Source organism: Ascaphus truei, chromosome 6 (assembly GCF_040206685.1).
Source record: "Ascaphus truei isolate aAscTru1 chromosome 6, aAscTru1.hap1, whole genome shotgun sequence".
Taxonomy (NCBI): Eukaryota; Metazoa; Chordata; class Amphibia; order Anura; family Ascaphidae; genus Ascaphus; species Ascaphus truei.
Window position 1 is genome coordinate 115,298,617 of NC_134488.1, and position 15,439 is coordinate 115,314,055.

At 47.5% G+C, this 15,439-nt stretch overlaps 1 protein-coding gene across 2 annotated transcripts in view; it reads left to right on the forward strand.

Annotated features, from left to right (window-relative positions):
* Positions 1–15,439, forward strand: part of PLEKHM2 (pleckstrin homology and RUN domain containing M2) — a 41,434-nt gene that overhangs the window by 718 nt on the left and 25,277 nt on the right. For both annotated transcript variants that reach the window (XM_075605916.1, XM_075605917.1), the window contains exons 2-3: positions 10,197–10,305; positions 15,325–15,434. In XM_075605916.1, coding sequence (XP_075462031.1) covers positions 10,197–10,305; positions 15,325–15,434 — 219 coding nt within the window. The remainder of the gene's footprint in view (positions 1–10,196; positions 10,306–15,324; positions 15,435–15,439) is intronic.

Below are 15,439 nucleotides of genomic sequence, written 5' to 3' on the forward strand. Positions count from 1 at the left end.
TAGATGACAACCCCCCTCTCCCCCCTGTGTAGATGACAACCCCCCTCTCCCCCCTGTGTAGATGACAACCCCCCTCTCCCCCTGTGTAGATGACAACCCCCCCTCTCCCCCCTGTGTAGATGACAACCCCCTCTCCCCCTGTGTAGATGACAACCCCCCTCTCCCCCTGTGTAGATGACAACCCCCCTCTCCCCCCTGTGTAGATGACAACCCCCCCTCTTCCCCCTGTGTAGATGACAACCGCCCCTCTTCCCCCCTGTGTAGATGACAACCCCCCCTCTTCCCCCCTGTGTAGATGACAACCCCCCCTCTTCCCCCTGTGTAGATGACAAACCCCCCTCTCCCCCCTGTGTAGATGACAAACCCCCCTCTTCCCCCCTGTGTAGATGACAACCCCCCCCCTGTGTAGATGACAACCCCCCCTCTTCCCCCTGTGTAGATGACAAACCCCCCTCTCCCCCTGTGTAGATGACAACCCCCCTCTCCCCTTGTGTAGATGACAACCCCCCCTCTCCCCCTTGTGTAGATGACAACCCCCCCTCTCCCCCTTGTGTAGATGACAACCCCCCTCTCCCCCTTGTGTAGATGACAACCCCCCCTCTCCCCCTTGTGTAGATGAAACACCCCCCCTCTCCCCCTTGTGTAGATGACAACCCCCCCTCTCCCCCTTGTGTAGATGAACAACCCCCCCTCTCCCCCTTGTGTAGATGACAACCCCCCCCCTCTCCCCCTTGTGTAGATGACAACCCCCCCCTCTCCCCCTTGTGTAGATGACAACCCCCCCCTCTCCCCCTTGTGTAGATGACAACCCCCCCTCTCCCCCTTGTGTAGATGACAACCCCCCCTCTCCCCCTTGTGTAGATGACAACCCCCCCCTCTCCCCCTTGTGTAGATGACAACCCCCCCCTCTCCCCCTTGTGTAGATGACAACCCCCCCTCTCCCCCTTGTGTAGATGACAACTCCCCCCTCTCCCCCTTGTGTAGATGACAACTCCCCCCTCTCCCCCTTGTGTAGATGACAACTCCCCCCACAACCCCCCTCTCCCCCGCTGTGTAGATGACAACCCCCCCTCTCCCCCTTGTGTAGATGACAACCCCCCCCTCTCCCCCTTGTGTAGATGACACAACCCCCCCTCTCCCCCTTGTGTAGATGACAACCCCCCCTCTCCCCCCTTGTGTAGATGACAACTGACCCCCCTCTCCCCCTTGTGTAGATGACAACCCCCCCCTCTCCCCCTTGTGTAGATGACAACCCCCCCTCTCCCCCTTGTGTAGATGACAACCCCCCCTCTCCCCCTTGTGTAGATGACAACCCCCCCCTGCTCCCCCTTGTGTAGATGACAACCCCCCCTCTCCCCCTTGTGTAGATGACAACCCCCCCTCTCCCCCCTTGTGTAGATGACAACCCCCCCTCTCCCCTTGTGTAGATGACAACCCCCCCTCTCTCCCCCTTGTGTAGATGACAACCCCCCCTCTCCCCCTTGTGTAGATGACAACCCCCCCTCTCCCCCTTGTGTAGATGACAACCCCCCCTCTCCCCCTTGTGTAGATGACAACCCCCCCCCTCTCCCCCTTGTGTAGATGACAACCCCCCCTCTCCCCCTTGTGTAGATGACAACCCCCCCTCTCCCCCTTGTGTAGATGACAACCCCCCCTCTCCCCCTTGTGTAGATGACAACCCCCCCCTCCCTCCCCCCCTTGTGTAGATGACAACCCCCCTCTCCCCCTTGTGTAGATGTACAACCCCCCCTCTCCCCCCTTGTGTAGATGACAACCCCCCCTCTCCCCCTTGTGTAGATGACAACCCCCCCTCTCCCCCTTGTGTAGATGACAACCCCCCCTCTCCCCCTTGTGTAGATGACAACCCCCCCTCTCCCCCTTGTGTAGATGACAACCCCCCCTCTCCCCCTTGTGTAGATGACAACCCCCCCTCTCCCCCTTGTGTAGATGACAACCCCCCCTCTCCCCCCTTGTGTAGATGACAACCCCCCCTCTCCCCCTTGTGTAGATGACAACCCCCCCCTCTCCCCCTTGTGTAGATGACAACCCCCCCTCTCCCCCTTGTGTAGATGACAACCCCCCCTCTCCCCCTTGTGTAGATGACAACCCCCCCTCTCCCCCTTGTGTAGATGACAACCCCCCCTCTCCCCCTTGTGTAGATGACAACCCCCCCTCTCCCCCTTGTGTAGATGACAACCCCCCCTCTCCCCCTTGTGTAGATGACAACCCCCCCTCTCCCCCTTGTGTAGATGACAACCCCCCCCTCTCCCCCTTGTGTAGATGACAACCCCCCCTCTCCCCCTTGTGTAGATGACAACCCCCCCTCTCCCCCTTGTGTAGATGACAACCCCCCCTCTCCCCCTTGTGTAGATGACAACCCCCCCTCTCCCCCTTGTGTAGATGACAACCCCCCCTCTCCCCCTTGTGTAGATGACAACCCCCCCTCTCCCCCTTGTGTAGATGACAACCCCCCCTCTCCCCCTTGTGTAGATGACAACCCCCCCTCTCCCCTTTGTGTAGATGACAACCCCCCCCCTCTCTCACCCCCCCCCCTCTCTCACCCCCCCCCTCTCTCACCCCCCCCCTCTCTCACCCCCCCCTCCGAGTGACCCCCTCCGAGTGACCCCCTCCGAGTGACCCCCTCCGAGTGACCCCCTCCGAGTGACCCCCTCCGAGTGACCCCCTCCGAGTGACCCCCTCCGAGTGACCCCCTCCTAACATAAATCGATAAATCTTGATGTAATCCTGCTGGGCTGGGACCCTCCATCTCACAAACATTGTACTGCTACATGCTGATTTTATACTTCAGGTGCAGTCCTATAACTTACATTTTTTTATAATTGACATTTGGATCTGAGGTTTAGGGCCCGTTCTACATTACCTCTCATGTGCCCGGTTTGTGTGGATAGTTGAGGTATATAAAGTCAGCACGCTCGACTTGGCCGTGAAAAAAATAAAATAAATTTATTTCGTCATATGGGAAACTTTTCGTTTTTCTCTTAAGCCGTGCGCTGAATATATGTATATTGTATAGAAGCGGGCACACCAGGTCTTGGAGAAAAATATCATTATTTTTATATATATCTCTATATAGATATATATATATATATATATATATAGATATATATATATCTCAACATTGTCTCAAGAAATATATCTATATAGATCTCTCAAAGCAGTCACTTTGTTTTATTATATGGACTACCGTTTTGGTCCCCTGTGGGACTGCAATCTTTAGCTCTTTCTGCGTTGCGTTTATATGCACCTCCAGTGAAAGGGTTAATCCATCCTAGGACAGACCTGTTTGCAACAAGATGCCTCAACAAAGTACTTTAGGATTCTGTCAAACCAAAACAGCCAAGCTGGAGAGCAAAAACTAATGTGGTCCTACTGAAAGCAAAACCCTTTGTTTTATTAAGAGAATACAATGAAACATTTCCTGTATTTGTTGCTGTGTAAATTTATCTAATCTGGTTACATTGTGTCACAATGTGTTGCTTTCCTATCTGGCTTTAAATGGTTGGGGGGGGTTTCTTGCTTTCTTAAAAAAAAAAAAAAAAGGAAATGATTACATTTCAATGAGCGTTTTTTTTTTAATACGATTGGTACTGGGCAGGTGGTCATTGTGTGTGTGTGTGTATAGGACCTGTAACGCCCTTAGTAGTGACTGGTTTCAGAATATTAGAGGAAATGGGTCACCCTGCTTTTATTTGTTCCATGTTACTGGGTACAGGCAGTGGGAAAAATGGTTTGGAAAAGTGTTGGTACATTGCAGGATTGTAGACATTACACTTTGGTGCAACTATTTCTAAAATCGAATTCTGACATATTTATGCTGTAAGAATAGGTAGGGGGAGTTCCAATGGGCGTTGTTCTAATCTCTGTTCCCTTTTTTTCTTTTCAATTAAAGGGGGACTCTAAGAGGGCTAAAACGGAGAAGTAGTGGTACTCTTGTTAGTAAAACATGTCTTCTCTAGAATAGGCCCATCACCTTTGCAGAAAAATGTGGGATTATGTACTGAAGGAGATGTTTTGTGGGAAGAACACTGCCCTTGTAGGTGGCGAGCCTTGTTAAAATCCCAGTGTGAACTTGGGCAAGTCACTTCATCTAGTGTCTCAGGCCCACCTAGACTATAATTTGCACACCAGTGAATCTTTGTGCCTCTAACGTCTGTACGTTTGTTAGGGCTACCTACATTAGAAACATTAGCATTGCTCCCACATGAGATGTTTTTCCCAGGCTCAGTTCTCATTGCATTTGCCTGTTAATAGAATCTGCCATGTGCAAGTTTGTCAGAACTGGCTGAGCCTGATATTCCGACATTATTGTATCATCCAACACAGAAAAGACTCGTCATGTGACGTAGGAATTTTATTCTTTATTAGGCAGAGATTGGAAGGCACCCAGATACTAATCAGAGACCTAGTCAATTTACTGCTTAATTTGATTGATTGTTTATGGTTTAACGCCTTTGATATTTTTGCATTGCAGAAAACTGCAAAGTTGTATGCATATCTGCAGCCAGGTTAGCAAGAAAAGGGCTGAAATACTATGAAGTGTCTGATTTGTCCAATAAAGTTTGAGCCGTTAGGTATCAGCCGTTAGGATGGCTGTGATATAAATGATAGGTCATATTTATTAAGCAGTTGTCTGCCGCAAGACACCTTACAGAGCATTGAAGGTCGTATGCTGGGAGACTGCTTAGAAAACATGGGCCGTTATCCTTGCGGTTACATTAGGTTTGTGTCGCACTAAAGTGCGTTTTGCAATAGAAAACACTGATCCTTTTTTATTTCAGTGCATGTTTTCATGCGAGTCTGGGTGATGGCCCAAGGAGGATTCAAAGGATAGTTGATAGTGATATGTTTCAGGTGTAAAGGTTTTGCTAAACTATTTAGTTTTAAAGTATAAAAACAAAATAAGTGTACTTCACAGGAACCATACAGTGGCAATGATTTCCTTGCCATTGTTACTGGAGCAGAGGGATTTTCACTGGTTCTGGGTTGCTGCGATGTGGTGAATGTCCCTAGACCTGAAATTGCACATTGTCTGGGTACGACTGGGCAGGACTGTACGTCTGCATGTCTGAGCAGCTAAACTTGAAAGGCCAGAGACTGTTCAATTTTGCTTTTTATAGCCTGACACATTTTCTGGCAGGAGTCATATCCAATTAATGCATTAGCATTTCTTAACCCTTTCCTTTTACTGCATTTGTGCCATGTAAGTGTTACCAGGATGTGATATTTTGCATAAAAACACCTTTATTAAGACATATAAATGCTCTTAATATAACTTTAACACACGTTCCCCCCCTTTGCGGAGCTACTGTTGTAGATGTATATTACAATTAGGCTCTTAAAGGAGCAATCATGTAGTTTTTATTTATACAGGATTGGAGCAGGGGGTCTCCGGAGCTGAACCCATTAATTTCCGCTTTGGCCCCCCTGCTTCCAGAGATATTTGCCTCCGTAGGGGGGTGCCGGTATCTCTCTGCCGTTTACCGCTCCCGCATCACATAGGCCAATAGGAACCCGCACTGGGTGATGCACGTCTTCCTATTGGCCCGTAGTGCGTGGGAGCTGGGAAAATCGGCCTTAAAGTGAACCCTGTAGCAGTTACCGGCACCTACTACAAATTTTAAGTATTTCTGGAACCAGGGGGTCCCCGAAGCTGAAATGGGGTTCAGCTCCGGAGACCCCCCCTGCTTCAATCCTATAAAAAAAATGGGTAAAACCGGCATGGATTGCCTCTTTGAATTGTGCATCTCCAACCTTTAGAGTGCCTTATTGCGTTGGTGGGGGCAGCCCAATCTGATGAAGGTGCTGTATTCTCATACCGCAAAAAGGCTGTACAGTATGTGCCTTTTTCTGAATCCAAAGTTAAAATTCATATTTTAAAATGAGTATGACATGATCTTCATAGAATATAAAACCGTTTTCATATAGCACTTCTCCCCCAATGGGTCTCGAAGCGCGTCACTATTACGGTACGCAGCACATAGGAACGTTACAGACACAGTCCCTGCCCAGGTGAGCTTACAATCTATGCTTTTGGTGCCTGAGGCACAGGGAGATAAAGTGACGTGCCCAAGGTCACAAGGAGCTGACACCGGGATTTGTACCACGGTTCCCTGATTCAAACTCTTGTTAACGAAGTCTGTGTTTTTCCTCACTGAGCCGCTCCTCGTATATAAATCCTATAAATCACATAATGCCAATGCTCGAGATATAAACTTGTACCTATATTATGAGAGACATATATCCCAAGGCTTATTGGTAGATGTGTATGTATATATTTATTGTTATTCTGCCACGAGCCTTGGGATATACCTTGAAGTACGTATCACTGTTTAACAGCTGTGAAGTCTTCTGTTTAGTGGCCTTCTGGCTTTCTGTAAAGAGACGTTCGGTTGTCACCTTTCTGAGGGCACACTAGTGCTCGTCACTCGCTGTTCAACTGGTCACTGTCTGTGGACAAAGCAGCAGCCACATGGTGTGTGGCAACTGGGTGTCAGATCTGTGCGAGCTGCCTTGTATGTCACTAGCCCAAGGGCCTGCAGCACATTGCATGTCTCTTGCACTGTAGGCTGCTCTTGCAGCAAAAGGGTTAATATTCCCAACGTCCACTTTCCCGTAACCGTGTCTGCCCCGTATACTTGTTGGTAATGGAAGATGTTTTAATTTACCATGTGATGTAATCCTTTGTATTAACCTTGTGTCCATGGACTGGTTTGATAATTTCTAATGTCATAAAAGCTGCTGTGTGATTTATGAGGATTAACTGCAATGGTCATTTATTATTTAAAGGGAAATGTGGATATAAAAGCAGATTGCTGTGGCCACGTTTTACCCTTTTGGTGCTAAAGGGGTCAGCAACATTGCTCTGGGCCAGGGGTGGCCAACTCCAGTCCTTAAGAACCTGACCTGTGGTTGGCCTTCAGGATATCCCTGCTTCAGCACAGGTGGCTCTGACAGCACTGAGCCACATGCTATAGCAGGGCTTTCCTGAAAACCTGACCTGTTGGTGGCCCTTAAGGACTGGGGTTGGCCACTCTTGCGCTGGGCTCTCTCGGGTTAAATGGGCCTTGTGAAAAATGTCTCTAGCACAGCCTTTCCATTCATTCGTAGTTGGAAAAGCGCCCATAACAAAGTGGCGGTCTGTCACAGCCTTCTGATTTTTACAAATCTTAATACAATATCTTCAGTTATTGTAGGAAATGGTGTGTGGTGGAGTGCGTTTTGTTTAATTTCCCCAGCATATATGCAAACACCTATGTGTAGCATACGTGTGTTCTGGCAAGTAAGGGGAAGATAGAAGACAGTTTGCTGAGTCCTACGTTTATTTATGGGATTGCAGAAGTGGTTGGTCATTGCTTGAATGCGTCCTTCGGTAGCATCACTGAGCATGTGATTCCATAAGAGATCAACAAAATGTTTGCTCCTATCCAAGTCCATTAGAAGCAGCCAGCGGCTTCTTCACCGGCTCGGACCTGCCACACTTTGTTACTTAACCTCTTAAATGCTGGTGCCACGTGGACACCAACATCAGCGAATGAGGGATCTGCCTCCTCCCCACAAACAGGAGTTTATTTCTTGGTTTCAGCTGTCACGCGAGTAATACGGAGACTGGTCACCTGTCACTGCCTAAAAACATCTTTAGCAAAGCTTTTTCTTTTTGCCATTTCACACCCTTGACATTTAACACGTTTACCACTACTACTACTACTACTACCACCACTACCACTACCACTACTAGTACCACCCTGATGCACTGTATATGCTGGAAGTCCTGATGAAGGTGCGACTCAAACAACGAAATATCGACAGATGCATCAGTCGGCTTTTTATTGGAAAGATTGGTGTGCCATTGTTTTCTCTTGATCCAACTGCAGCATCAGTAGTAAGTATCTGAGAAGCACCCAGCACTACACCGCGTAGCCATGTTGGACTTGAAAGAGGAAATGAAGTGCACACCTTACTCCTATCTGAACCTTCTACCTCCCCACATAACCTTGGAGACCTCCTAGATAAGACCTTGGTCGGAGAGGCATCATTTTTATTGGAGTGTATTTATAAAGCTGCAATCCAACATGCCGTAATCTGCATGGTACTACACGCCGTATGCGTGTGCAAGACCATAGCAATAAAATATACCGGTGGCACACCAATCTTTTCAATAATTAAAGTATACCTTTTTTGTGGCCGCACAAGGGTTAATGTAGTTTGGTTCATAACGCAAGGCTGGCCTTCTGTGAACGAGCCTGGGCCTAAAGGGAGAGCGAAACGGAAGCATAAGTTCCTGCGAGATGGAGATTCTTGTTGCACATTGTAAAGTTAGCAGCCTAGCTTCTTGGTATGTGATGCTTGAGGTTGTGGTAAGAGGCAGTGTGATTATCTGTGTGTGGGGGGTGGGGGGGAGTGGGTTGTACTGCATGAAACTTTACTGCTGTTTGTAATATGAATGAAAACATGTTGGGGTATAATACAGTAAGGGAATTCAAACACGCTGGGGGTGGACATGAGGCTATGCTAAATGAGAGTCCTGGATCAGATGGGGGCTGAAGTTTTTGCAGTGACTAGGATAATGGGCAGACAAGGTGAGCCAAAGCACCTTCGGACCGCTAAAGGGTTAATCCCTCCTCTGCCAGACCTGTTGGCAACAAGAAGTCTCAATGGGAAGTACTTTAGGGTTCTGTCATAAACCAAAGCAGCCAAGCCCCCCCCCCCCCCCCCCCCTCCCTGTGTCTTTATTTGTCATCTCATTCTCTGGCTGCTCAAGAGTTAAAATGATGGCCACCTTGTCTTCCATCAGCAATACCCCAAATCCTTATTGAATTCATTGTCAGTGTGTGTATTTGAAGGTGCGGTCCTTCAGTGTTACCTTGGCTTGTGCATTTTGCTTTTGGAGGATATTATAGGCCTGATTCTTCATTTAAGTGTGAACGAGAGGCCGCACCACTATTGTTCCTCAATATTGTCTTTCTAGCCACCCGGCTGTCGAGGCATTAATAACGCAACAGGTAAAACCGTCTGTGTTCTCAGATCCAGTGCTCCCTAAGTGCTCTCTTAAGATGTTTTAAAGAATCCAGTCCACCCAGAATGTGATTAAACAAAAAATACTTCACATTTTCTTTTGTCCACTTTAAATGAGTTTGCATGCAGTTCTTGCACAGATAAAAGGCATGCTGGTTTTATGCGACACAGGGGGCAGATTTGGGAGCTGAGACATGTCCTGTCTCAGAATCTGCAGCTCTGTACCCAGCTAGCAAATATCAACAGTAACACTCCACACAGTGCGTTAACTGAGCAGTTCTGCTCCTTCCTTTCAGGAGACAAAGTTCTCACATGATTGCTGGGTTTTGATAACATATCATGTGGTGGGGGAGATGTTCCCCTTTTTTTTTTGGTGTGAACAGACTGTAAGAGAGGTTTCATTGTTTTTTTACTTGGTACTTTATATTGCAAGTCCCTTCTCTGAGTGAGTAGTTTATACCCTGTTTATTGAATGGCCGACACACGCAAAATTAAAACCGCATCTCTCCTGTAGTCCTACGTAGTATGTGCAGGGTCTCCGTCTTGCTGTGGCGCACAGGATCAGGGGTGGGCGTCTCTGTGTAGTCGGTGTATGGGCAGTTACCAAAATTTTCTTGCAAAGATATTAAGAAATATATTGGGACAAAGATATTTCTCTCGCTCATTATCCCTTCGGCATAAAGACGATGGTTGTTCTATTCTTAAAACAATAAACCATTTGGAGTTGTTTTTCAATACATTTTATATTTTAAAATCTATAAAACGTGTCACCATTACCGAGCACCAGGGATGAGGAAGGGGAGTGATGAGAGAGAATGGGGCCCACAGCTTCCTAAGCGACGGAGGGTGCTGCTATCAGTATCACTAGAGACTGAACAAAGGGTGGTGGGATCACTTCTGCATGGACAAGATCCAACTTCTTCTAAACTGCATGGCGCCAACTGTCCCTAAAACTTAAATGAATCCCTCGGTTGACTATCCGTAGTATTGTGGTGATAAAACCGTTCAATATCAATGTATCATTTTATTAGGGCTCTATTACGATAATGTTGGTATATTAACCCCGTGCAGTGCGGAAGGGCAGAGCGATACTGCATCTCGGAGTCCCCCGACACTGGATAATAGACGCTGACTTGGTGTGCTGTCTCTCTTCCCCCTTATTCAGCTGCAGAGTTACTTTGCGGCTTGTGAAGATGAGACTCCTGCCATTCGAAACCATGACCGGGTGCTGCAGCGGTTGTGTGAGCATCTGGACCATGCTCTGCTCTATGGGTGAGTAACATGCGCTGCGGAGACCGCTGTGACGTTAATTTCCATTTGTCACAACGGTTTTACGGTTTTTATTCCTCGAGGGTAGGGGTTCCTCGACTCCAGTCCTCAACCCCTCCCCTTCCCCTACAGGTCGGTTATTGAGGGTATCCCTGCTTCAGGTGGCTCAATCAGTGGCTCAGTCAAAGACTGCACCACCTGTGCTGAAGCAGGGAGTGATTGAGCCACCTATGCTGAAGCAGGGATATTCTGAAAACCTGACGTGTTGGGTCTTGAGGACTGGAGTTGAGAACCCTGCTTTAGGACACTATTTTTTTCCCCCTCCCTCCTCCAGAGACTTGGTGGAGGGAACTCTATTCAGAGTTGGTCCCCCGTCCCACCGGGGATTTGAGTTGGAGTCCTACACGGTGCACTGAGCACGGGAGAGTACTTGGACCACTTCACGGACTCCCCCCCCACCCCACCTGCCCCTTCTGTGGCGAGCGCGAGTCCGTGTACATATTTTAGCTGCGCAGACTGCAGCCCCTCTTATCCACCTTGCGGGGCCTTCTCATGCGGTTCTGGCTGCACTTTTCCCCTCACCTTTTTATTTTTGGGTGCCCAGTGTCCCGGGACAATAAGCCTAGGGACCTCCTCATCAGCCTGCTCCTGGCATTGGCTAAGCTCGCCGTTTATAAGACCAGGAAGCAGTGTCTGGAGAGGGAGGTCCCAACAAACATCGTGGCCATGTTCCGGGCGCTGGTGCGCTCCCGTATCCGGGCAGAGTACACCTACGCAGAGTCCACTGGGACGGTTCAGAGTTTGTCTCACAGTGGGCGTCAGGCGGGGGGTGGGAGGGCTCTGCTCGGTATCCCCCCATTTGGATCTTTTTTACATTAACTCTCATATTGTTGTGCACATTATTTTATTTTACTGTTGCACTTGATACCGGTTTATGTTATATTTTTGTTAGTCTGGTATTTTTTTTTCTCACTGTGTCCTTAGGACTAGTGAGTTACCTCTTGCTTCGCTGGCCAATCAGAACTACCAGATGAAATGGTCCTCCTCCATATACATGACTGAAACAGAGATCAGACTTTGGGCATCTACTCTTCCCCATAAGGCTTTGGTCCCGCTGCGTCCGGTGGCGCGCGCGGCTGCGTGCGCCACCAGCCCCTTACCTGCAATCTGTTGGTCCCCGCTGCCTCCTCCCTCCGTGGCTCACTACGTGCTGTGACGTGTCAGCCGGCCAGTGCTACCAGAAGATGGTGTTCTGGAGCGTTGACGCGTCACGTGGTGCGCGTGTGAGCCAATGAGGAGGTAAGCAGGGAAGGAGCTCGTAGGGAGGCGGCCTGTTGAGCTGTGTGTCATGGCTTGTTTTTTTTTTTTTTTTCCTGGCTCGGTTTCATTCAGGAGGGAGCCTCAGCCCGCGATGGAGCCTCACCCTCATTGGGTGAACCGCCGGTGGGGGCGTGGCCACGCCTCCGTCGCAAGGTTTGAACTCAATTTCATTGAGTTGAAAAAACCTTGCAGTTCGGCGCGGCTGCACCTTCAGCGTGAAGGTGACTACTGGGCCCAGCCCCATTGAGGGGCGGTGCTTACACGCACAGCGCATACCGCGCTGTGGCAGTTACTGGGACCGCAGCCTTATGTTGATGCTTGGGAAGACAAACTGAGCCATTGTATAGTAGCCACTTAAATTGGAAGTCTTACAAAGGGGGTAAAGAAAAAAAGCTTAATTGGAATAACTTGGCAATGTAATTGGTTTTCTTCGAATGTCACTCAAACTTCAAATAACAATTATACCCTAAAACAATATCATCAAAGAGACCAATGATTATATTCACCTATATTTACCATGTATACACCATGTTAAAATGGATAAGCTAAATGTAGCACACTGCTCATTCGGTGTCATTACCCAGAATCCCTGGCGGCAGTGGAAGCATTGTATGCTAAGAGATGGTGAAAGACAGTGTTGCTGGCCTGTCTGAAACATGCTCACAGGAGGAGTTCCTTGTATTTGCTATGTATTTAAGCAAAAGTACTCACTTCCCCTTCTATCCCAGGTCCTTTTTGCTCCCCCTTCCAACGTCTGTATATGATTAACTAAGCCGTAACCAAGATGTCAATAGACTTATTGCACTTTGATTATTTAAGCTTATTTAGCTGAATTCCCCCCCCCTCCCCCTGTTCTGTTCCATTTTTTCGTTCTCTTGTTTCTTTATTATGACAATTGTATAACAAAGTAAGACTTGTCTTGAAAAATGAATGTTTTCCCTTTTCTCCAGGCCTGCTGAATTCATGCTTTTACGCTGCTTATGTTTTTTTTTCTCTGACTAATGATGGCTTTAGAACTGCTATACAAAAAAATGGGCTAAAAACCTCTCGTTTTAAGGGGTGACAAATGGTGTTCTCACGAAAGGGCGTTAGATACAAGTTTGCAAAAACTCTAAAAAGTTTGTTTGCTATGGAAATGTTAAAGAAGCAGTCAGAGCACGTGTGTTTTAACTTTTAATTTTTAAAAATGGGATTGACGCAGGGGGTCTCTGGAACCTAATCCCGTTAATTTCAGCTCTGGGGACCCCCTGCTTCCAGAGAGGGTTACCTCTGAATGGGGCGCCGGTATCACTCTGCAGTTTAAAGCTCCCGCGTCATAGGCCAAGAGAGAGCTACTCTTTGTGACATCACGGCTTCCTATTGGCCCGCAGGACGCCAGAGCATTGGACATTCGCCATAATATGAACCCTGGAGTCGTTATTGCCACCCACTGCAGAGGTATCTCCGAAAGCAGGGCGTCTCCGGAGCTCAACTTAAGGGGGTTCAGCTCTGCAGATCCCCCGCTTCAATTCTATATTTAAAAATGAAGAAAAAATACAGCATGGATTGCGTCTGTTAAAAAATAAATAAATACAAGAATGTAAATGCTTATCCTTGTACATTTTATTTATTTATTTTTTAACGTGTCCATGACGTATACGTTGGACCCTTTAAACATATGACGCAGTCTTTTAATTGCATCCATTAGCGACTTCCTATTTAATACAAAGCAAAATATTCCCGATCAATGAATAATTGAGCAAATAAGCCACCATTTGTTCACCTTATCACAACAGGACTGTAAACTTTTCACAATAATTGGAACATATTTTTCTTCCCCTTTTTGTGTGCCACTTTGAATGAATTTGCTGATGTTTCCCTTTTCTGGTAGTAACAGAGGGGAGAGAGTAAGTGGGTACTGTATACCTTTTATTTTTTTTTGCAGAAACAATTAGTTTAAATGTTACAAGCTTTCCAACCTCTTGGGGTTCCTCATTGGGTGTGGCAGATATACAGAAACATTATTTTATACAATGTATGTAAGAGGGATATCTGTTTTACAATGGATGTTAATGGGAAATAAGAAAGGTAGAAACATGTAGCCTGGTGTGAGAATGAACATAAAATGCAAAAGCGGCCTTGACAAGTCAGGAGACGTGAGGAGAATGGGACAAGATAGTGAATGTGACAAGTCTCCTTACTGCCTGGGCTGCTTTTGCATTTCAATAGAGAACCGCCTTTTATGTATTTACTGTTAATTTTCTCACCAGGCTATCTGTTTCTACCTTATCTTATTTCCCACTTTCTCTCCACAACATCCATTGTAAGCAGATATCCCTCTTGGGCACGTTCTATAGTGCCGGGTGTGTGCTATGCCGTGCGTGCGCGCGGAATTTCAGTTGGCTGACGTCAGTCAGCCTTTCTATAGAAGGGCCGCGCACGACAGGGAGAGGGGAGCTGACGTGTGTGTGTGCGTGTGTTTTTGTGTGCGTGTGCGTGTGTGTGCGTGTGTGCGTGCGTGCGTGCGTGCGTGCGTGTGCGTGTGCGTGTGCGCGTGCGTGTCAAAAAAAATATTAAACTTTTTTTTCTTTAAAAAAAAAAATATCTATCTAGGACTTTCACTCACACAACCCATGTACACACACACGTACATACACACACACACACGTACATACACACACACACATGTACACACACACATATATGTACACACACACATATATGTACACACGCACATATATGTACACACGCACATATATGTACACATGCACGCACACACATGCACACGCGCACATGCGCACACACACACACACATACACACACATACACATACACACACACATACACTCTATATACATGAAAAGCACGTGCATGCGTGTTCGCATAGGAACGCGCGGCCGCATGCTGAATAGAACAGCCCTTGCATATATTGTTTCTGTATTCCTGCTACACCTGATGAAGGACCCTGAGAGGTTGGAAAGCTTGTAACATTTCAACTACTTGTTGGCGCAATAAATGGTATCCTACCCCCTACCCCCTACTCCCTCTCCCAACTTTGTTACTACATGGAAGGACCAACACGGCTCCCCATCCTTCTCTGCCTATTCTGGGAGCAGATTGTGCAGCCAGGTTATTGACAACTTTGTGCTATAAAAATAATACACTGCAAAGTGCAAGCAGTGCGTTAGAGCAGCGGTGCGCGAACTGGGGGGCACGCGCTCCGGGGGAGTGGATGCAGGGGGGCGCAGCAACAGACGTTTGTGCATCCCTGCGTTAGAGAACATTAATGACAGTTTGACCATTTATAATACAATGCCTGTTTAAAGTGCACCAAACAAAAGTAAACATGAGCAATGATGAACAACCTCTGAGTTTTGTATTGGGAAACCTCACAGGAGTGAGTGTCATGCTTTGTAGTTACAGTCTTCAATAAGGTCATTTGTTGTGGGCTGTGCAGTTTGTTCATATTTATCATTATTGCAAGATGAGCACATCTCTTACATTATTCCTCTAACAATGTAAAGCCCATGCCATGTGTGTTCTGCAGCTAAGGGAAGCTGTGTGTTTTCCTATAACCACTATACTTCTGCACATGCTTCACAAACCTAGCAATGAGGACCCCTGTCTTTAATTGTGCGTGTTTGTTCGCTCTTATAAGGGGCACGTTGATCTTTGTCAAGTCTGTCCTACACCTGTATGCCTCACCTCCCCTTTCTGTCCCAGATTGCAGGACATCTCGTCGGGCTACTGGGTGCTAGTTGTGCATTTCACGCGCAGGGAGGCCGTGAAACAAATCGAGGGGCAGCAGCATGTGGCAACTCTCCTGGGACGCAGTGAG